The 24,309-nt window shown below is 35.9% G+C and overlaps 1 protein-coding gene across 1 annotated transcript in view; it reads right to left on the reverse strand.

Annotated features, from left to right (window-relative positions):
* Positions 1-24,309, reverse strand: part of FOXP2 (forkhead box P2) — a 449,483-nt gene that overhangs the window by 187,694 nt on the left and 237,480 nt on the right. Inside the window, exon 3 of the mRNA XM_052638364.1 lies at positions 10,097-10,186. Coding sequence (XP_052494324.1) covers positions 10,097-10,186 — 90 coding nt within the window. The remainder of the gene's footprint in view (positions 1-10,096; positions 10,187-24,309) is intronic.

Raw genomic sequence — 24,309 nt, forward strand, 5'->3', positions numbered from 1 at the left:
GGAGTGGGTTGCCATGCCTTCCCCCATCATTATATCACATCCCTATCAGAAAACTTTAACAACATCTAGAAAGTGGAGAGTGAAAAAGTTGGCTTAAAGATCAACATTCAGAAAATGAAGATCATGGCATCTGGTCCCATCACTTCATGGCAAACAGATGGGGAAACAGTGGAAACAGTGTCAGACTTTATTTTGGGGGGCTCCAAAATCACTACAGATGGTGACTGCAGCCATGAAATTAAAAGATGCTTACTGCTTGGAAGGAAAGTTATGACCAACCTAGACAGCATATTGAAAAGCAGAGACATTACTTTGCCAACAAAGGTCCGTCTAGTCAAGGCTATGGTTTTTCCTGTGGTCATGTATGGATGTGAGAGTTGAACTGTGAAGAAAGTTGAGCGCTAAAGAATTGATGCTTTTGAACTGTGATGTTGGAGAAGACTCTTGAGAGTCCCATGGACTGCAAGGAGATCCAACCAGTCCATTCTAAAGGAGATCAGTCCTGGGTGTTCTTTGGAAGGAATGATGCTAAAGCTGAAACTTCAGTACTTTGGCCACCTCATGCAAAGAGTTGACTCATTGGAAAAGACTGATGCTGGGAGGGATTGGGGGCAGGAGGAGAAGGGGACGACAGAGGATGAGATGGCTGGATGGCATCACTGACTTGATGGATGTGAGTCTGAGTGAACTCCGGGAGTTGGTGATGGACAGGGAGGCCTGGCGTGCTGCGATTCATGAGGTCGCAAAGGGTCGGACACAACTGAGCAACTGAACTGAACTGAATTGAACTGCCTAAACCATAAAGTACAGACTCATTAGCTTGACATTTTGGGCTCTATACAACTGGCAATGTATATTTTTTAGCTCTTCAATCTCTTAATGTTTCCTTTAATGTGTCACCTCTATGCTGATCAAAAAAAAACTACTGAATACTTACTCTTGCCTAACTAATCTCACAATTTGCCATCTCTACATCTTTGATGACATCTTTTGAAAATTTCTCCATCAAAAATTGCCCTTTAATTTCTCTACCGAATTCTCTTTCTTTAAACCTAACATAGATGCTTGTTGTTGTTTAGCCGCTAAGTCCACCTCTTTTAGACCCTATGGACAGCAGCATGCTAGGTTCCTCCATCCTTCACTATCTCTCAGAGTTGGCTCAAATTCACATCCATTGAGTCAGTGATGCTAACATCTCATTTTTGCCACCCTCTTTCTTTTTGCCTTCCTTGGTGGGAAGGACTTTCCTGGTAGCTCAGACAGTAAAGTGTCTGCCTACAATGTGGGGGACCTGGGTTTGATCCCTGGGTCGGGAAGATCCCCTGCAGAAGGAAATGGCAACCCACTCCAATATTCTTGCCTGGAAAATCCCATGGATGGAGGAGCCTGGTAGGCTACAGTTCACAGGGTCACAAAGAGTCAACACGACTGAGAGACTTCACTTTCACTTTATTTTTGCCTTGAGTCTTTCCCACAATCAGAATTTTTTCCAGTAAGTTAGCTCTTTGCATCAGGTGGCCAAAGTACTGGAGCGTCAGCTTCAGCATCAGTCCTTCCAATGAATACTCAGGGTTGATTTCCTTTAGCATTGACTGGACATAGATGCTGTGTCCACAAACCCTTCACAGATCACTTGAGCCTGAATTAAATAATTTTCTTTTTAAATTGCTTATAGCCTCAACATCACTAATCAATAGGGAAATGAAAATCAAAACCACAATAAGATATCATCTTACACTTGTCAGAATAACTATCATCAAAAAGACAAGAAATAGTAACTGTTGGCAAGGATGTGGAGAAAAGGCAATCCTCATACATGATTAGTGGGAATGTAAATCAGCACAGCCACTATGGACAACAGTATGGAGGTTCCTCAAAAAATTAAAAGTAGAACTACCATACAATTCAGCAATTCCTGGGTATTTATCAAAAAAAAAATGAAAATATGAATTCAAAAGGATATATGCACCCTGATATTTATAGCTACATTACTTATAATAGCCAAAATGTGGAAACAACCTAAGTGTCCACTGACAGATGAATGGACATACATACGTATGTGTGTGTGTTTGTGTGTGTGTGTATGACTGATATATATATATCAGTCATGAAAAGAATGAAATCTTGCCATTTGTGATAACATATATGGACCTGGAGGGTATTATGCTTAGTGAAGTAAGTCAGACAGAGACAAATATTGTAGATTTTCACTTATATATGGAATCTAAAAAAACAAAATAAATAAACAAATATAACAAAATAGAAACAGACTCACAGATACAAACTAGTGGTTAACAAAAGGGAGAGGGGTGGAATGAGGTGGAAAATAGGGGAAGGGATTAAGAGGTACAAATTATCAGTTATAAAACAACTAGTTTACAAAGATGTAATGCACAGAACAGGGGATATTGTCAACACTTTATAAGAACTTTATATGGTATGTAATCTATAAAAATAAAATTACTATGTTGCACATCAGAGTCTAACATATTGTAAGTCAACTATACTCAATAAAATAAGATAAAACAAAATACTTATAGCACTGCCTTTCTGGTTACCACAGCACATCCACTGTGGCTTGATATTTGTGTGCAAGTCTATCTTCTCAGCCAAATTATAAGTCCCTGAGGATATTACACATTATAAATACTCAGTTCCCACTTCCAACCTCCTCCTACTCTCAATTCAGCCCAATCTCTCCTCATTAATGAATGAGGAGAAAGGTATGAGGAGAAAGGTATGAGGTTCCAGCAGGTATTTGCGGAGCTCTATTATTCAGCAGGCACTGGAGATGAGCAGGACATACATGATCCCTGCTGGCATAGAGCTCACAGTCTAGCAGGGAAGACAAACATTAAAGTGTAAGTTTGTGTGTGGCAAGTGTGACATATACATGTTGTGGGGGCCTATAGGAAGCAGACAAACTCTAGTCAGTACATAAAAACTCACTGTTGGTTTCTTATAAATCAGACACACTTCATATCATAGTGAATAGTGAATTGTGACAATTACGACCAAGTAAAAGGTAACATAATGCTTATCATAACCTTGGATTAAATATAAATTTCCTGGTGCTGGTTGTAATCGAAAACATTTACTAATTCAATATAAGTGTAAGGATATATGCTGGTTACTTTATACAGTATTTTTTTTAGTCTTTACAACAATCTCACAAGGTAGGTATCCTTATTCCTACCTAAGAATAAGATAAGGAAATAGGCTTCAAGAGATTCAGTTATTCTACCCAGACTCTTACAAATGGAGAGGAAAGATAGGCTCCAGACTCCAGAACGGATGTTTCTTGTTCTCCGTGCCATGAGTAGATTGTTCTAAGTTTTCCACACAAGTGCATTTAGCAATGATGGACTGGATATCTCAGACCCTCCTCCATAGGGTGTGAGCCTTGTGCATCTGGCCACATGTGGCAACATTATAATATTTTAAGAAATATTTTATTCTATAACATTCCTATAAGACTATTTCACTCTTCTTTTTAAAAAATGTTCTTTAGTAGAATGGGAAATCATAAAGATGATGCTGTGAAAGTGCTGCACTCAATATGCCAGCAAATTTGTAAACTCAGCAGTGGCCACAGGACTGGAAAAGGTCAGTTTTCATTCCAATCCCAAAGAAAGGCAATGCCCAAGAATGATCAAACTACCACACAACTGCACTCATTTCACACGCTGCTGCTGCTGCTGCTGCTGCTGCTAAGTCGCTTCAGTTGTGTCCGACTCTGTGCGACCCCATAGACGGCAGCCCACAGGCTCCCCCATCCCTGGAATTCTCCAGGCAAGAACACTGGAGTGGGTTGCCATTTCCTTCTCCAATGCATGAAAGCGAAAAGTGAAAGTGAAGTCACACAGTCGTGTCAGACTCTTAGCGACCCCATGGACTGTAGCCCACCAGGCTCCTCCGTCCATTGGATTTTCCAGGCAAGAGTACTGGAGTGGGGTAGTAAAGTATAATACTCAAAATTCTCCAAGCCAGGCTTTACCAGTACCTGAACCGTGAGCTTGCAGATGTTCAAGCTGAATTTAGAAAAGGCAGAGGCGCCAGAGATCAAATTGCCAACATCTGTTGGATCATCGAAAAAGCAAGAGAGTTCCAGAAAAAAATCTAGTTTTGCTTTATTGACTATGCCAAAGCCTTTGACTGTGTGGACCATGAGAAACTCGAGAAAATTCTTAGAGAGATGGGAATAACAGACAACCTGACTTGCCTCTTGAGAAACCTTCTTACTGGTCAGGAAGCAACAGTTAGAACTGGACATGGAACAACAGACTGGTTCCAATTAGGGAAAGGAGTACATCAAGGCTGTACATTGTCACCCTGTTTATTTAACTTATATGCAGAGTATATTATGAGAAACACTGGGCTGGATGAAGCACAAGCTGGAATCAAGGTTGACGGGAGAAATATCAATAACCTCAGATATGCAGTGGAGAGGCAATGGCAACCCACTCCAGTACTCTTGCCTGGAAAATTCCATGGACGGAGGAGCCTGGTAGGCCGCAGTCCTACCATATCAATAACCTCAGATAGGCAGATGACACCACCCTCATGGCAGAAAGCGAAGAAGAACCTCTTGATGAAAAGCCTCTTGATGAAAGTGAAAGAGGATAGTGAAAAGGTTGGCTTAAAACTCCACATGCAGAAAACTAAGATCATGGCATCTGGTCCCATTACTTTATGACAAATAGATGGGGAAACAGTGGAAACAGTGCCAGACTTTATTTTCCTGGGCTCCAAAATCACTGCAGATGGTGATTGCAGCCATGAAATTAAAAGACGCTTACTCCTTGGAAGGAAAGTTATGACCAACCTACACATCCTATTAAAAAGCAGAGACATCCCTTTGCCAACAAAGGTCTGTCTAGTCAAAGCTATGGTTTTTCCAGTAGTCATGTATGGATGTGAGGGTTGGACTGTAAAGAGTGCTGAGTGCCGAAGAATTGATGTTTTTGAATTGTGGTGTTGGAGAAGACTCTTGAGAGTCCCTTGGACTGCAAGGAGATCCAACCAGTCCATCCTAAAGGAAATCAGTCCTGAGTGTTCATTGGGAGGAATGATGCTGAAGCTGAAACTCCAATACTTTGGCCCCCTGATATGAAGAAATGACTCATTGGAAAGGACCCTGATGCTGGGAAAGATCGAAGGCATGAGGAGTAGGGGACGGCAGAGGATGGCATGGTTGGTTGGCATCACCAACTCAATGGACATGAGTTTGAGTAAACTCTGGGAGTTAGCGATGGACAGGGAAGCCTGGCATGCTGCAATCCACGGGATCACAAAGACTGAGCAACTGAACTTCTGACCGAGAATGGGAAAATGAGGACCATACAGGCATAGTCTGTCCTTGATAGTAGTTTTTAAATGAAACTCTCTTTTAAGGTTATGATATAAAATATATAACTGCTTATTTTTAATATACATAAAACATAGCAAAAAACACCTTTTAAAAGTTCTTTTTAAATATTCTGCATCACAGTAAATTGTCCATCTCAAACCTATATTGCAGATTTCTTGCTTATATTTCTTTCAGTATTTGGAATAACATGTGTTTTACCTTCTAATTCCTATAACAAGAAGTCAGAAACTAATGTCGGAAGGAAGTATTCAATTTCATTCTTTAGCAGTGCATGGATGGACTGTAATAATCTTCTAAAACATATTTATCAGTGTACAATTCTATAACTCACAGAGTTAATATTTTATTCAAGGATAAGTATTTCACCCCAGGGTAAATATTTCATTATTTACATATTATACTTTAGTTGTTATTTTTTCCCTGGAATATGAAATTTTAGAAATGCTGCTTAGTTACTGCAGAATTTCAAGTAAATACATGGTAAAATAACGCCTTACAGAGCTTAGATTTTTTTCCTAAAGGAACATATAAAATTATTTCAAGGCATTAAATAAAGTTTCCTTAGATGTTATAGAAAATGACACTTGTACCATGATTTTCATACATATGAAATTTGATACTTTGATTCCAAAGCATTATTTTTGGCTATGGTATATTAATAAAGTGCTTTGTAACTGAAAACAAACAAACAAACATAATTCTTATGCATAAGCCAATATCCAACAAGATACAACTAACCCTGAAAAATTAGATGCCTGTCACTCACTCCAAAAAAAGTAAAATACATTTTAACCATAGAATATTATATTTTGTCCACCAGGTAGCCCAATGTCTTTGTTTTCAAGATGTTCGGTGACCTCCTCAAACTTATATAACTCACTTGTGCCAGAGTCAGAATAAGACCTCTAGGTTTAATTCACTTTGGCCTTTTACTATTCCATTCTCGAACTATTTAACACAGAATTATAAAAAATTTTAAATGACCTATTGGGAAAGATAACCTTATATAAGATACCTACAATGAAGGAAGTGATTACAATGCTATATACTAATATTCATCTAAGATAGCAAAGCAATGGCATTTACCTTAAATTTACGTCTCTGCTCTGCACAGCTGTTGAAGAACCACAAGTCTGTCTCATGGCTGTAAATGTAACAAGAACAATAATGCGACCAATTTTCATACCTAAACTAAATTAAGTAGATTTGTCATAGGCTAGAAAATTGATAATGTATTTCACAAAAACTTTTTAAGTTACAGATTATGGAAGTGTGCATGTGTGTTTATGCAGATGTGTTTGTGTGTGTGTGTGTGCACGCACAGACATGTGTGTGCATTTACTGTTTTTAATAATCTGGAAATTAGTTTTATGAAATTGAAAGTATTACATATTATCCTTTGGCTACTTTTCTCATTATGGAACACCATGAGTACATCAGGTCTAAAAGTGTAAGGAGTAGATATAGATAAATATAACAAATGAGAGTCTGTCTTCAGCTGTTATTAGATTATGTTTTTCTGGGATACATAATAAGAACATAAAGAAGAAACATCTGGTAATTCTTAGGTTAATATCAGCTCCCATTTGCATCACAATCTTTATATATTATTCATCAATATGTCATTTACCAATGTACCTACTGATCGAACCTATTCAATTGGTGTTTCATGTAATGAATATAATATGCAAACATGTTTCAAACACATATATCCAGATATCTATACTTGAAAGTGAAATCGCTACTATGATCGGTACTCAAGCTTGTTAGATACGATTTTCTCTTTCCATTTTGCATTAGATATGCTAATATCTATGCCATGTGTAGCACAAAAACCTGAAAAAGTGTAAATGAAAAAGGAATAGTAGATAAATACAAGTCTACTAGAAATATTCTCTCTGCCATGTCACACTTCAAATCTGGCTACCACTTTTAAAGATTTAAAAGAAATCCAGTTGAATATAACAAAGCAACCAAATATTGTTCTTGTGACTTGAGCCATTAAAACAGATTCTTTAAAAAAATCTGTCCTTTCTTTCAAATGTTATAAAATCATTCTCCATGAAAACTATGTTTTAAAATAAAAACCACATGTCTCTTTTGGTCTTCTAAAAATATGTTATGCCTGATAAAGTACAAGCCACCACCATCTATTATTAACACCAAATAGTTTGCCTTGAAGTACAGATTTTGAAACATTTTAAATTATCTATTTTTTTTAATCCTAAAAGATAATCTACACTAACTCTCTTATGAAAGGTTGGTTAAACTCTTAGGTAAGTAGAAAAAGAAGTAGGCTGTGAGAGAATCATGGAATTTTTAAAGTACTACTTTCATATTAAATGGTCAAAATTTTTAACAGAAACATTTTACCCTTTTCTTTAACATAAGTGGAAAATAGTGCAACTCACATTAAACAGTATTTGTAGATGTAAAGATAAGAATTACCTTATTTCTCCTTTTGACAAATGTGTAAGTATAAAATGCTATCAGATTTTTATTAGATTTTTAATACAATCCCAGCATGTTTCCAGTTGCTAAGCTTATCAAGTACTACGAGATACTAGAATTGTAGACTCATATTAATTGCAGGGCATATTTTGGTGAAAAAATACATCTTCATTCATTATTTATAAATTTTTATTCATAAAAAACAACTAAATCTTCAGTCTTATGACATTTTGGCATGAGATCCCACTAAAATTACAAAGCAATAATAAAATGCTACAGTTTTATAATATGTACAATGGATATGTATTTTAAATAATATGAATCACAAAACATTAAACATAAGTGACACAATGAAAGTTTGTGGAGATGATTAGCAACTGAAATTGTTAAAAGGTATTTATAATACTGTTAATCACCCTTTGGTGATAATAAAATTGAAGAGCTCTGCTCAAAATTTTAAACAACATTTGGTAGATGACCAACCTTTTCTTATTGGACTCATTAATATTTTCACATTATATGTGTGTATGTATTTTCCAAGAAGAAAAAAGTATATTTTAGTTACATAAAGTAGCATATTTTGCCTTCCAATACAACAAGAAAAAAAGAAAGCAGAAAAACTAAAGCCCAGCCATTCTTTCCAAAGATACCGTGGTAACCAACAATAAAGAAACTTCTCCTGGACTTAGCTTTGGAGAGTAACAATTTAGTAGTTTGTCTGTTTTGTCAAGAGCTATGATAAAAATAGAATTAGGACAATATGTAGTGTTTTTCAGATATCTGAAACATTAATCTTTACTACCTTTGGTTTTTCTGCCAGTATCTAAATTTCCTTTGCTATACCAACAAGAAAGCAAAAATCTCACTATGAAGCCATAGTGAGGATAAGCATTTCATTTGCTATCTTCTGTGACTTCTATGCAAATTTCTCTGTTATGTAAATGTATGGAGAGGCTCTCATGGAATCAGATAACTTGATGGAAATACTTCAAAAACCGTAATTACTTGGGGAGGCATATGATAGTGAGGAAAGTTTGTCACTACAGAATTACTAGTTAAAAGAACGTGAAATTCATTTTACAAGAGAAAAAAGTTAAAATGAATCTTAAACTTAGGCTAACTTAGTATAACTTTGATTTGCAATCATGGCAGACCTCGGTACATCATATCCACCTATCCCCAAGACCCCCTTCTTCCCATCCACACCCCAAAAATGGGTTTGTTCCCCAAAATATATACTCATCTCACATTTGCCTAGGGACTATGCATTTAACTCGATTTTTAGGTAATAAGTAACTTTTGGATTATGTAGATCAATAGCCAATAATTCTATCACACAAACTAAGCTTCAGTAGGGTACCATATGAAAATTAGTTACTAGCACCTCAAAGTACACCTGGAAAATGAAAACAGTTGGCTAGGCCATAAATTTTCTTTCAAGATTACTTTCTGAAGATAAAGCAGTAAGATTGATGTTGACTTTTAAAAAAAACAACAACTTATTAGACATGTATACAACACATGATTCAAAAAAAGCATTGCTTATCTTTCAACAGAACTGATAAACATTTTGAATAAGGTTTTATGCAATTCCAGAGTCTGCCTTCCAAATATTTCAAAAATATGACTCTAAAAATGTTTCTTCCACCTATGTCCTATACATTTTGGTTAAGGCTATATAAAACAATGATTATATTATGTGGCAAAAAGTTACTTTAAAAGACATACATAATATCAGTTTCATAGGACAAACATAGTGAATAAGGACAACAAACTCCAGAATGTGTTTTTATAACTGTAGCAACAGCAATAACTCCTTGGCAAACTCAAACAGTTTTTCTGGCAACTTTGGAGGTTTTCTGCATTTGTCACTTGAATACAACTGCAGAAGGGTTGTCTTAAGACTGCTTTGTTTCCTTCTCTACCATTTTACTATGACCTTGTTTTTAAGGAAGAAATTTCACACTTAACCTGTTTGTGAATAAAATTTCATTAGAAAGTTTTACACAAAACTCTTAAAGCCTATGTATCCTAAATGTTATCTCTACATAATTTGTCCACTAAGTGAACTTGTGAACTTCTGAAATTTAGCTAGTAGAATATTATCCTTTTCTATTTCAAGAAGATTATATGAGTTCTCTTTTTGAATTACAATTACTTACATATGCAAATGTAATAATTTTCTGTATGTATACAACTGGGTCTGCATATCTATTATCATTACAGACATCTTTTAAAGTAAGACCTCAAGGATAGGAGTGCTGCTTTACTAACCTGCAGTGGTCTCTGTTTATCACTGCTCTTGGGAGATTTCAATCCACTTGTCTGCTGCTGTAAGAGAAGTTGTCTTGCTGCTTGGAGAGCCTAGAAGTGAAAAGTGAGCAATATCTAAATATTTTTTGAAAGGTAAATTATCAGTTATTCTTTGGTCAATAGTAATAAACTTCAATGTACGGCAATCCCACCCCCCCCATCCTCCCTTTCTAGAGAATTACTAAATATTATTTTTCTTCTAATGTGAAAAAATCACATAACACACATTATACAACTTTATTTAAAATAATAGAGATAAATGTAATCCTGAAAAAAATAAAGTTAATTTGTTTAAAGTGCTTAAAGAGAAAGAAATCATAAACTGCATCAACAACCTCATTCCCACATAGAACTTGTCTTCGAGTGTTCAACCAAAATACCCAGTCCCTTTTAAATTATCATTCAATTTGCATTTTCATATTACAATTTTGAAGCATAAGCAGTAGACTTCAAGTGTTACCGGAAGCTGTAATTAAATTTGACAAATCAACATCAGATTATCTTGAAAGTGAATTAATAAGGATTTTCACTAAAGATTAAAAACACTTTTTTGTACTTACAATTCAAGGGGAAACCTCTCCTTTGACAAAATAAAGTGCAGTTTTAATACCAAATAAAATTGAGTGGTTTTCATTTGCATTCTTAGCAAAATCAGAGAACAAAGAAATTACCACTCAACCAATCAGGTTTGTTTCTATGTGTGACAGAATACCAATCAAAATAGAAGATGTTTTCATTTATTTTTATGTTTTCTGTCCCACTCAGGAAGATAAAACTTAACATAAGGAATTTATGTAAGCATATCATTTATTAGAGGAGGGACAGCTTGGTGATAGGACCTTATAAATTTATCATATAAAAACTAATGTCATACAAAATACATATTGAGATATTTTAAAGGTAGCAGTGTAAACTAATTAAAAAAACAAACAAACTTTTGAGATCCTCTACAAACTCATTGTTTTTCTCAAAAACTGAGTCCAACGAACACTAGATGATGAAATTTTTCAACACATAAAACTAAAATGAATCATTACCCTACTTTGTTATTCACTGTTTTAAGGTACTAGGTAAATTTTTCCTGATGGGAAAAATATCTTAGATCAATATTCTTCTATAATAATTCAGATTCTAAGCTTATAAAAAGTACAAATTTGATTGGAATCAATGGGCTGGTTTTTAAGAGAGTTTCTAGTATCCATGACAACAGTTGCTTTGACAAGATGTGCATATGGCATTACACTGCCAGCTGGTGTGAACAATGTTTGAACTACTGCATTGAGATGCTGAGCAAACAGAAAAAGTTGCCACGTCTTAACCCTCAGGGAAGGCAGTCATCCCCTGATCAATTATGAAAAGACAGAGAGAGGGCTGCTACAGTCTGGCTCCAAGCAAGTTTTCTGAGAAGGCAGGCAGACATAGAAACCAAAGTAAACAAACTGAATGCCCCTGCACATCTCCTAACAACACTGATTTGCCTTCCCATAGCAGGATCTGGCACAGTTTGTCAAGCACACTTTTTATATTCGGAGACACACTCATTCACAACAACTTCAATTTGTTTTTTTTAAATTTTCAAGTAATTACAAGTCAGCCTAAATATTTCTAAGGCTAGCACATTCCAGTGATCTCAGGCAGTTTTATTATAAAGTTCAGCTGGAAAAAATATCAAAGAAAAATTCCATAAATACTTCATTATCACAAAATTCAGTTTAAAAAATTTCAGCTTGATATCCTATATAATATAGCTTTCTTTCTTTCTTTAACGGAAGTTCATTTTAAAAAAAAGACAACTGTTACTTTTCAAATGGAAATTAATATAGTGTCATTTAGGCTACATCTATATGAAATTCTCAAGATCAAAAAATCAACTATTTTTCCCTTTAATGCCAAAAGTCACACACAGTTTGCCTAATTTTTTTTCCTAGAAGTTCCATTTTTAATTTATTAGTTTGTTTTGTATATATATATATATATATATATATATATATATATAAACAGTTTTATATAGTTTATATTTAATTCCACAGACACAGCAACACATACATATTATTCTTAAATCAAGTCACTCAGTCGTGTCTGACTCTTTGCAACCCCATCCATGGACTGCAGCCTACCAGGCTCCTCCATCCATGGGATTTTCCAGGCAAGAGTACTGGAGTGGGTTGCCATTGCTTATTCTTAAAGACTTTGTAATGAATATAGTTCACAATCCTGGAATCATGAATGACTAGGACTAAAAGCGATATTACAAGTCATCCAATCTGACTACCTCATTTTAGCAAATGAGAGAAATGAGGCCTAGAGTAATCATGTGCTTTCAAGGTCTCCTGGCTTCCAGGTCAGAGTGCATTCTAGTGTGTCTCTGTGTTGTCAAAGGAACTGTCAGAGGCAATGAGTAAAACTCTGATAAAGAAGAACAATAAGTAAAGGAAAGGACAGCTCTGACATCATAATAAATCACTTCTTTTTTTTTTAAACCTGTAAAGAGACCATATGTGTTTATCAGAACTTAAAAGGGAAACTATATAATCTCCTTATAATTTGAATCTGTGTTTGGTGGCTCAGATGGTAAAGAATCTGCCTGCAGTATGGGAGACCTGGGTGTGATTGTGGGTTGGGAAGATTCCCTGGAGAACAGAATGGCTACCCACATCAGTATTTTTGCCTGGAGAATCCCATGGAAAGAGGAGCCTGGTAGGCTACAGTCCATGGGGCTGCAGAGTTGGACACCACTGAGGAGCTAACACTTTCACTTTCATTTTGAATGGAATGATCACAGAATGTATATGGTTGAATGGCATCACTGAGTCAATGGACATGAGTTTGAGCAAACTTCAGGAGCGAGTGGACAGGGAAACCTGGCGTGCTACAGTCCATGGGTTTGCAAATGGCTGGACATGACTTAGTGACTGAATAACAACAATATTGTTTTTAGGGCTAAGTGTTTCCATCAACCTTGACTTAAATTTCATTACATGTTCTACCAATACCCGATGGAGCTCTAAACTATTATAAAATTCTAATCACTTGACAACTTTTTACTAATAAAATTACTGAAGGATCTAAAACTGGACAAAACTTTAGAAATTATTTAGCCTAGCTTTCACATTTTGTAGACAGGCAACTGAAAAACCAATATTACAATAATATGACTAAAGTCACAAAGCAGTAGCAGAGTCTGGCAAAAGCTAAGGCCTTTGTCTCTCAAATCTAGAAGGCTATCTCCTTCACAAACTTGCATTGTATTCATTCAACTCAATCTAAACATGGAACCCAACAGAATACATAATACCCAGTGCCTATAGAAATACATTAAAGTAGATATATTTAGAATTACATGTCATGAAAATATTACTATTAAAAATGTACATCATTTTTAAAGGAATCATAATAAAAATGGAATACACAAAATAGCTAGCTAAAACATGCTTCTACTTTTAAAGTACCTTGGTTTCATATGCATTTATACTTATCTTTAAAATAGTAAAGAATCATCTTTCAATACAAACTCTTATGAAAAAGAACTACTTGCTTATATCAGCATTATTTTAGTAGTAGTAGAGACTGCTATAGTAAATATAAGAGATGGGAGGACAAAAACAATTCCAAGAGATCAGGAATGATTTAAAACTCATAAGCTGAAATCTTTGGCAGTTTGCATTCTAACTGCAGGCATCACATGATATTTTTAATTCCAGTATTCTGGATAACATTTTAGGACTGAAGTCAATAAACAAATGTTCAAAGATATTTAGTTTATCTTTGCAGTTTATTATTGTAGCTATTCAAATGATGAAAGATTATGAGATAAAATATTGCCTTCAATATATGGGGTTAGGTGTCAAATTATATAGAATATTAATTTTAAAATTGCTTGTCCACTTTAATTGATAAATAGAAAAGAGCTATTCATTAAGTTCTGTGAGCCATTTAGGTATTTATATAATCACCCTTTGTGAAACAAAAAAATAACAATAATAATTTAGAATAAAAGGCAAAGATGCTGGCAAAAATTCTTTTAATAATAACTGAGTTTGATGTGAATGAATAACAAGAAAGGTTTCCAATGAAGTCAAGCCCTATCTAGTTTCCGAAAACACATTTGTTTTGAATTAAGGGTGGACTTCATTTAATGTAGTTATCTAACTTTAGCAAAGCTAAAAAAAGATAGGACATTTTAAAAATCAGAATCAGAATTAAATTAAAATCTTTATAATACAGGCATACTTTTTGTTAAGCTGCATAAGTGTGGGGATGTATATGTTTTCCAGAATTCACTGCATTTTCTTATAAATGTTTATTGCAAATATCATTGCTAATAGTTACTGTGTAATTTCAAACAAACAAAAAATTTGTGAAGCAAAGTTGAAGCACGTCACCCTTATAAAATAGTAATAACTTTAGTTAGTTAGGAATCACTCAGACAAAGAGTAATTCTAATGAGTGTGTCATTATGAGAATTAAGAGTAAAAAAACTTTGTGACCTGCCAGATCAATATTTTTTTTTAGTTCTTGAAGAACACTGACAACTTTTACCAGGAGTAAAGTGTTTGAGAAGAGCTTAGAAACACCCAGTGAAACCAAAAATGTTAAGTACTCTCATGTTTATAAATAACTTCTTTTTTTCCAAAGTAAATATGTGTATATTTTGGAAAAAACAGACATCGCTCATATCTCTCCTCATAAAAATAGGAATGCTTAACCTATCAGCCTGTTGCATTTGAGACGTTAAAATGAAAAATGACATCTAGGCCCATTAATATCTTCAATGTATAAACAGCACAGCGTGACACATTCTTGAGAGCTGAAGGCTACAAAATCTCTCTGAAACATAAATAACAAAGCACTCAGAAGCATATTTGATGTTGATATTCATCTCTGAGAAAAACACTGCTGCCTAGGCTTCTTATGAAAATAGATGCAGCCCAAATGGATCTCCTGTAATTGGTTTCAGATAGCGAGGTCAGAAGAAATATGATACAAGAAACGATTATGTGGAACAGGCGAAACAAGAATGTTTACACAGGCACTCCCTACTTAAACTGACAAGGGGTGTATACTTTGCAGATAACCAGAACCAAAAAAATTTTGCCAGTAGGATATCCAGAATTTTGCTCCTCACACTCACATATTTTAACCTTTAACATATGACATTTTTAACATGTTACTTTGAATACTCGGCATATAGTAAGTTTTCAAACAATTTCATTTTTAAATTATTTTCACAAGTGTAGTTGATAATGAGTAGATTCAGGTCCTTCCACAAAGGAGACAAATTCCAATTCTGTTCAGCCTTTCCTCCCATTATGTCCCTACTAAAGAGAATATACTGATAAATGTAATCTGAAGTCTCATAATGCTATTTAATAGAAGAAAATTAATCATCTAATTGTCATAACCTATTTTCAAACAGCAATCTATCAGAGTGAAATTATGTATCTGTAGCGATTGACCTTTCATTTTATCATGTCTGATACATAATTAGACTAAGTTTGTTGGGGAAAAAAAAGCAAATTACTAGAAAATACATTTTTTAAATAATTTTATTTCTGTGTTACAGTATATTTTAAATAAAGTTAAAGAATAAATGTGTGGATATGTTATGTTTATGTTGTGGACCACTATGAAGGCCAAACTGAGAAGCTACAATCATTTATTTTATGTTATTTAATAAGGGTGAGTAATTAATTGTAAAGCATCCTATTTACCAATCAAATGTCAGGCTATATTAGCTTAGCATTCATGATGTGGATTCAAAAAGGAGAAAAATAAAGTATTGAATATGTTATGGAATGGATCTACAAGTCATCCTCCAAAGTTCCAACAAAGTCCTTAAGGTTCAGGCCCCAACCCAATACACAGTATATACCAGTATGGCTCCAAACTCCCAGATAAGCTGAGATACCCTTGCATAAAATAAATCTGTAAGTTAATAGTAACTAATGGCTAAGACAGGCTTTGTTTTTTCAGGTCTCAAATCGTACACTCAGTTTAGTGGAATGAACGCATTCTTTTCCTCTGAGCCAGCATTCCACAGGCTGCAGTAAACAATACCAAGTTATGTGGTATTCATATCCCTATTTCCTTCTTTATTCTGCTGCTAATGATAATAAATGGCTATTGAAACACACAAGATACACTAATATAACCTACAGCAATACTAAATGTAATTCTTGTTCATATATTAGAAGTCTGTCTAAATTCTCAAATATGAAAGGTAAAGATGAATTGGAACTAATTTTATTAAAATAGTTTCACAACATCTCTTTTTCATGGTACATGTTCCAGGAACTACAACAGTTTATGTGTATTCTTTCAGTTATTTCTCTCTCTGCTATAAAATATTTTATTTTATTTTTTCTAAATGAATTTGGATTTACTTTCATTCTCCCATACCATCACATTTCTTTTTTCTCATTATAAGACTAATATCATCTTTTGTTTGGATATGGATTGAAGACTCATTACTGCTATACTGTTATAATTTCAAATTCCATATTAGAGATGAACTGAAAATACATGCTACTAAATTATGGTGTAATACCTGAATACCATATTCTGGATTCCCTTTGCAATTTAAAAGTAACACTGCAAAAGAGGCAGCATTTAGGAAAATATCTGTAAGAATAAAATACATCAACAATTGCTTGTCATTCAAAAAAAATTGCAATTGTGTCCCAGGTACAAAGCAAATAACTAATAAGCATTGCATGCTTGCAGAGGTAACATTTGATGTGTCATTGTTTCTACCATCAAAGAGCTTACAGCCTAATAATAGTAAACATGTATTGTAATATCAAAAGCCATAGAAAAGGTTTTTAAAACATTTCAGGAGTTCCTTAAGTAGAAGAGATTATTTTCAGTTGGGGAGATTAGATACAATTTATGGATATATGACATTTGGGCTGAACCTACATGACAGGCAGTTCATCTTTTGGAGATGACAGAAGGTGACCAAATTTAACAGAAGCAAAGAACATGTAGGGTCATACACAGTAAAAATAAAATAATTGCATGTGGATAGAACATGTGCTTAATTTAGTAGTGTTACCTCATGGGAAGATTTACTGGACCTCATTAATGAGTATAACTAAACAATAATCAGCAAAGAGACTCGATATATTTAGCAGGTAAGGGCAAATGTTGCTGAATCTGGAAATGATGGGATGTGCTTGGCCAAGGACAGTACTGAAGTCATGGATTGAAGGGAGATGAGAAGTGATAACGAGAGTAAAGAAAGATAGAAGGTAGAAAGACCAGTTAAAAGGTATGTGCATACGTGCTCAGTTGTGTCTAACTCTTGGCGAACCCCTGGACTATAGCTTGCCAGGCTCCTCTGTCCATGGAATTTTCTAGGCAAGAACTGTAGAGTCGGTTGCCATTTCCCATGCCAGGGGACCTTTCCAACCCAGGGATCAAACTCACATATACTGCATTGGCAGACAGATTCTTTACTCTACCCACCTATAAGAGACAGTAAAATTAATAAGAAACATTTTAGTTGAAAACAAGAATTATTAGAGAAACTGTCAAAAAATGGCAGAATCTAGTAACTGGGTTCAAGATAAAAGGTAAGGAGGTAAATGATGACTTCAAATGTTTGAGTCAAGGATCAAGTATAGCTGTGTCCCTATTGGAAAAGGGGGAAAAGCAAATATGAAACACAGGCTTTGGAAAGAAGATGAAGCTGGTTGACTGCCGGCAGAATAACCAAGTGAAGATTTCTTTAGTTGATTCATAATGTTGAGCGCTAATGCTGACAGTGATCAGGCTGACAGCAGATTCCTAAAAGTAAGAGAGGATGGTAGTGAAGACAAAAGGAGACCATTAGGCTGCTGGAAAAGAGAATGAAGAGAGAGGAAAAGCCAGGTGCAAAACTTGGGGAATATCACATTTTGTCTAAAGAAGATGAGAAAATAGTGAAAAAGGAAGGCAATAAACGGTAAGGAGAGCACAGTGATATAAATCAAGAAGCTATCTACAAAATGTTGAACACAGAATTACCATAAGACTGAATAATTCTATAACTAGGAATATACCCAAGAGAAATGAAAACTTATGTTCATACAAACAGTTGTACATAACAGCTTTATTTATAAGAACCAAAAGGTGGAATAAAACCAAATGCCCTTTACCAGATGAATGGATAAACAAAATTCAGTCTATCCAATAAAAGTTTTCCAAAACATGGATGAACCTTGAAAACATTATGCTAAGTGAGGAAAGTCACAAAGACTATACATTGCAGGATTCATTTATATGAAATGTCCAGATTAGGCAAATCCATAGAGACAAAAAGTAAATTAGTGGTTGCCAGGGCTTGGGGGAAGAGGAGAATGGGGAGCCACTGCTAATGAGTATGGGGTTTTTGTGGTTATGAAAATATTCTGGATTTAGACAGTGGTGATTGTTGCACAACTTTGTGAATATACCAAAAGTCACTTAAACCGTACACTTTAAAAGGGTAAATTTTATAGCATGCAAATTATATTTTACCAAAGCTGTTATATATTTAAATAAAAGGACTGTGATGTCAATTCAAGGAAGTTGAATTGTTATATCTCAAAGAAGCTGGAAGAAATAAAAGAGGAAAGAACAAAAAGAAAAGAATTTTGAAGGGAGAAAATTATGTTCTGAAACCAAAACTTCTAAGAAGCTAAGGAATGATGAAACTCCTTGTTGATCTGATAGTGTGCATGTGACCTATCAGATATCAGTTCCCATAAGCATTAAAGCAGAAGTTAGATTCGGTGAGTTGTTGGGAAATCAATGGGAAAAAACCATGGTCATGAGTGCAAGTAATTCTTCTGATACGTTTTGTGAAGACCAAGACAAAGAACTCTGGTTTCAGAGGTCTTGTTTGTTTGCTGTTTGTTTCAAATAAACAAAACTCAGTAATGAGCGGAGAAGGCGATGGCACCCCACTCCAGTACTCTTGCCTGGAAAATCCCATGGACGGAGGAGCCTGTGGGCTGCAGTCCATGGGGTCGCTAGGAGTCAAGACACGACTGAGCGTCTTCACTTTCACTTTTCACTTTCATGCATTGGAGAAGGAAATGGCAGCCCACTCCAGTGTTCTTGCCTGGAGAATCCCAGGGAAAGGGGAGCCTGGTGGGCTGCCGTCTCGGGTTGCACAGGGTCGGACATGAGTGAAACGACTTAGCAGCAGCAGCAGCAGCAGCAGAAGCTATAACAAAGATTAGAGAATATCACTGGAGAAGACAGGCTCAGTCATGGAGCAGATAAAGGTGATAGTCTCTGGGGAGAAGAAATGCATTATCCCCTGAGACTGACTGAAGAAAACAGATGAGAGATAATTTATTTGCAGAGGTAGAAAGAATTCATCCTGGATGGTCTCAATGAACTCAAAAAATAAGGAAGTGTAGTTATCTACTAAGAATGAAAAAAATATTGGAACTGTCAGAGAAGCAAAAGTCAGGAAGCTTTTCTGTCATTGTTCTGAGAAATACAGACTGTAGAGTAAAACCAGATATTTAAGATGTTAGAGTATGTGCTTCTACATATACTGATGACATGTAGATACATGGCTATCTTCTAGAATGTTGCCTCCAGAAGTGAATAAAGGGCTGTGTACTTTTCCACTGCTCTAATTTAGTATTATCCTACTCAATCAGAATCTTTTAAAATTCTTAACCTGGCCAAAAGCCATGGAAATTTAAATTATATCAAGTAGAAGAGAATGAGTCACTTAAAATATATGTTATGTTATTATGCATCCTAACAGTTTTTTTCAGTTCACTTAAGTTCAGTCGCTCAGTCTTGTCTAACTCTGCAACCCCATGGAGTGCAACATGCCAGGCCTCCCTATCAACCACCAACTCTCGGAGCTGGCTCAAACTCATGTCCATTGAGTTGGTGATGCCATCCAAATATCTCATCCTCTGTTGTCCCCTTCTTCTCCTGCCTTCAATCTTTTCCAGCATCAGGGTCTTTTCCAAGGAGTCAGTTCTTCACATCAGGTGGCCAAAGTATTGGAGCTTTAGCTTCAGCATCAGTCCTTTCAGTGAATATTTAGGACTGATTTCCTATAGGATTGACTGGTTTGATACTCTTGCAGTCTAAGGGACTCTCAAGAGTCTTCAACACCACAGTTCAAAAGCATCAATTCTTTGGCCCTCAGCTTTCTTTATAGTCCAACTCTCACATCCATACATGACTGCTGGAAAAACCATAACTGACTATACAGACCTTTGTCGGCAAAGTATATCTCTGCTTTTTAATATGCTGTCTAGGCTTGCCATAACTTTTCTTCCACAAAGCAGGCATCTTTTAATTTCATGGCTGCAGTCACCTTTTGCAGTGATTTTGGTGCCCAAGAAAATAAACTCTGTCACTGTTTCCATTGCTTCTCCATCTATTTGCTGTGAAGTGATGGGACCAGATGCCATGATCTTCATTTTCTGAATACTGAGTTTTAAGCTAGCTTTTTCACTCTTCTCTTTCACTTTCAAGAGGCTCTTTAGTTCCTCTTCATTTTCTGCCGTAAGGATGGCGTCATCTGCCTGTCTGAGGTTATTGATATGTCTCCCACCAATCTTGATACCAGCTTGTGTTTCTTCCAGCCTGGCATTTCGCATGATGTACTCTGCATTACAAGTTAATAAAAAAGCTGGGTGACAATATACAGCTTTGACATACTCCTTTTCCAATTTGGAACCTGTCCGTTGTTTCATGTCCAGTTCTCACTGTTTCTTCTTGACCTGCATACAGATTTCTCAGGAGGCAGATAAGGAGGTCTGGTATTCCCATCCTCAGTTTTTAAAAGATAGCCAAAAAAAAAAAAAAAACAAAACAAAACCTTCCATCTGCAGTTAGGAAAGAAAGTATATGATGTATGGTACTGACTCAATTTCAGATGCTATTTTTTTGCCTTTTATTCGCCATTGAACTTGGAGTAATTAACGTCACAACAAGCCTTAATTGTTTCATTTACAAATTCAGTTAATAATATTTACCTTTGCCTATAGGTAATTTTCAAATCAGAGAAGATAATGCATTCAAAAATATTTTAAAGTATACAGTAGTGTGATTTCAAGTGATGATTTTTGAAATCATATAACTCCCCCAGTGGTATTAGTTATTTCATACATAAGTACTGGTTAACTGTGACTGACTCCTGCTTTATAGCAATTTTGCTAAATGTTAAATAGATATGTATGTGTTTGAACTAATGGACTTGGCACACTGAAATTCCTGAAACGTTAGTTTAATACTTATTTCAGTTCAGTTCAGTTCAGTTCAGTCGCTCAGTCGTGTCCGACTCTTTGTGACCCCATGAATCGCAGCACTCCAGGCCTCCCTGTCCATCACCAACTCCCACAGTTCACTCAGACTCATGTTCATCAAGTCCATGATGCCATCCAGCCATCTCATCCTCGGTCGTCCCCTTCTTCTCCTGCCCCCAATCCCTCCCAGCATCAGAGTCTTTTCCAATGAGTCAACTCTTCGCATGAGGTGGCCAAAGTACTGGAGTCTCAGCTTCAGCATCATTCCTTCCAAAGAAATCCCAGGGCTGATCTCCTTCAGAATGGACTGGCTGGATCTCCTTGCAGCCCAAGGGACTCTCAAGAGTCTTCTCCAACACCACAGTTCAAAAGCATCAATTCTTCGGCACTCAGCCTTCTTCACAGTCCAACTCTCACATCCATACATGACAACAGGAAAAACCATAGCCTTGACTAGACGGACCTTAGTCGACAAAGTAATGTCTCTGCTTTTGAATATACTATCTAGGTTGGTCATAACTCTTCTTCCAAGGAGTAAGCGTCTTTAATTTCATGGCTGCATTCACCATCTGCAGTGATTTTGGAGCCCCCAAAAATAAAGTCTGACACTGTTTCTACTGTTTCCCCATCTATTTCCCATGAAGTGATGGGACCGGATGCCATGATCTTTGTTTTCTGAATGTTGAGCTTTAAGCCAACTTTTTCACTCTCCTCTTTCACTTTCATCAAGAGGCTTTTTAGTTCGTCTTCACGTTCTGCCATGAGGGTGGTGTCATCTGCACATCTGAGGTTATTGATATTTCTCCCGGTAGTCTTGATTCCAGCTTGTGTTTCTTCCAGTCCAGCGTTTCTCATGATGTACTCTGCACAGAAGTTAAATAAGCAGGGTGACAATATACAGCCTTGACGTACTCCTTTTCCTATTTGGAACCAGGCTGTTGTTCCATGTCCAGTTCTAACTGTTGCTTCTTGACCTGCATACAGATTTCTCAAGAGGCAGGTCAGGTGGTCTGGTATTCCCATCTCTTTCAGAATTTTCCACAGTTTATTGTGATCTGCACAGTCAAAGGCTTTGGCATAGTCAATAAAGCAGAAATAGATGTTTTTCTGGAACTCTCTTGCTTTTTTGATGATCCAGTGCATGTTGGCAATTTGATCTCTGGTTCCTCTGCCTTTTCTAAAGCCAGCTTGAACATCAGGAAGTTCACATATTGCTGAAGCCTGGCTTGGAGAATTTTGAGCATTACTTTACTAGCATGTGAGATGAGTGCAATTGTGTGGTAGTTTGAGCATTCTTTGGCATTGCCTTTCTTTGGCATTGGAATGAAAACTGACCTTTTCCAGTCCTGTGGCCACTGCTGAGTTTTCCAAATTTGCTGGCATATTGAGTGCAGCACTTCCACAGCATCATCTTTCAGGATTTAGTTCTGGGAAATCTATTCAAGCAGAAAAATGCCCCACTGGATGGGAAGAATATCTTATCAACTTCATGTTCTATTATATTTTAGAAAGTTCTCTCTCCGAGGCTGAGTGAAAGGGTTTATAATGCTATGAATGTACTGTTAAGCTACATCTTCTCCTCCTCCAGGTCTGCATCACCACATCTGCATACACATACACAATGCACCCTGTGTTCCCAATCACCTGCCCTCAAGGATATTTTAGTATAGTAGGCAAGATAAAACTATATTCAATATAAGCACAGTGCAAAGCAGGAAGGAGCTGAATGCCATTGAAAGGAAGTACAAAAAAGTAGCTCTAGGGGCTCAGTCATAACAAAAAGGAAGAGAAGAAGAATAAATGCTTCTTAGGTACTCATCACATGCTAGCTACAATTACAAATCCTAGCTCACACTATCTCACTTCCTTCTCTAACACTCTTCTTTATCATAGCTATGTAAACTGAAGCTCACTCCAAGTAGTTAGGTTATATGCCCAAGCTGTTTCACACACACTTGAAACGGCATAAGAGATTTGAAAACCTATCTGGCTGACTTTGAAGCTCTTGTCTTTTCCACAAGGGGTGGTCAGGAAGAGTATCTCATTGAAAAGACTTTTATACAGTAAAAGATATAAGTAAGAAACTGCTTGGGGTAATAGAACGAAATAAATTCTGAGTCCTAGCAGTATCATTAGTTATGCCAAGTAGAACAACATAACGAATTCCAAGATCCAATTCAAAGTATTTTTATTTTCCTTACTTTTCATGAGAAGAATCAGCTATATAAATTGTATACTAAAGGGAATTTACTAGCCCTAAAAGACAGTGACTTTAAAGTTAATAAGCACTCAATTCAGGATGTTGGTTACAGAGGGAAAAAAAAATTTTTAAGATGAAAAAATTTTTAAATTATCTGTCACAACCGAACACAGAACAAGCATAAAACAGTAGGTACTATGTCCTCATGGATTCAGAAGTAGGATTGCCAGATAAAATAGAGGATGCCTGGTTAAATTTGAATTTATCTGTAGTTTTACTTGCTAAATCTGGCAACCTTAGCTAGAAAAGTATTTCAGAAAAGGATTTTTTTTTTTTAAACACCAAGTTTTTCACTGAAAGATAAATACTATTCATCTTATCAGAGGAAATGTGCTTTAGTCCTAATACGTAATGAAGTCCTCTTAACTGTATTTTGCAGGTTAGTTAGGGGAGTGAGTTGAAGACTTGGGTGGCTTTTCTATGAGAAAGAATGGTCATGAGACCACTGCAAAAGGAACTGCAAAAGGATAATCTGGACCACCCATAGGACAAGTAAGTAAGCACATTTTCAAAACAGCCAGACCAAACAAAGCAGAGAAAAGTTTCTTTTAGAGTTTCTATCTTAACTTCCTGCACTAAGACATAGATAAGAAAAATGCAAAACTTTTGTTCTCTATTTACCCTTCCCTCAGCAAGGAAGAGGATCAGTAGCCAGGAACCCTGAG

This window comes from Budorcas taxicolor, chromosome 4, assembly GCF_023091745.1.
Source record: "Budorcas taxicolor isolate Tak-1 chromosome 4, Takin1.1, whole genome shotgun sequence".
Classification (NCBI taxonomy): domain Eukaryota; kingdom Metazoa; phylum Chordata; class Mammalia; order Artiodactyla; family Bovidae; genus Budorcas; species Budorcas taxicolor.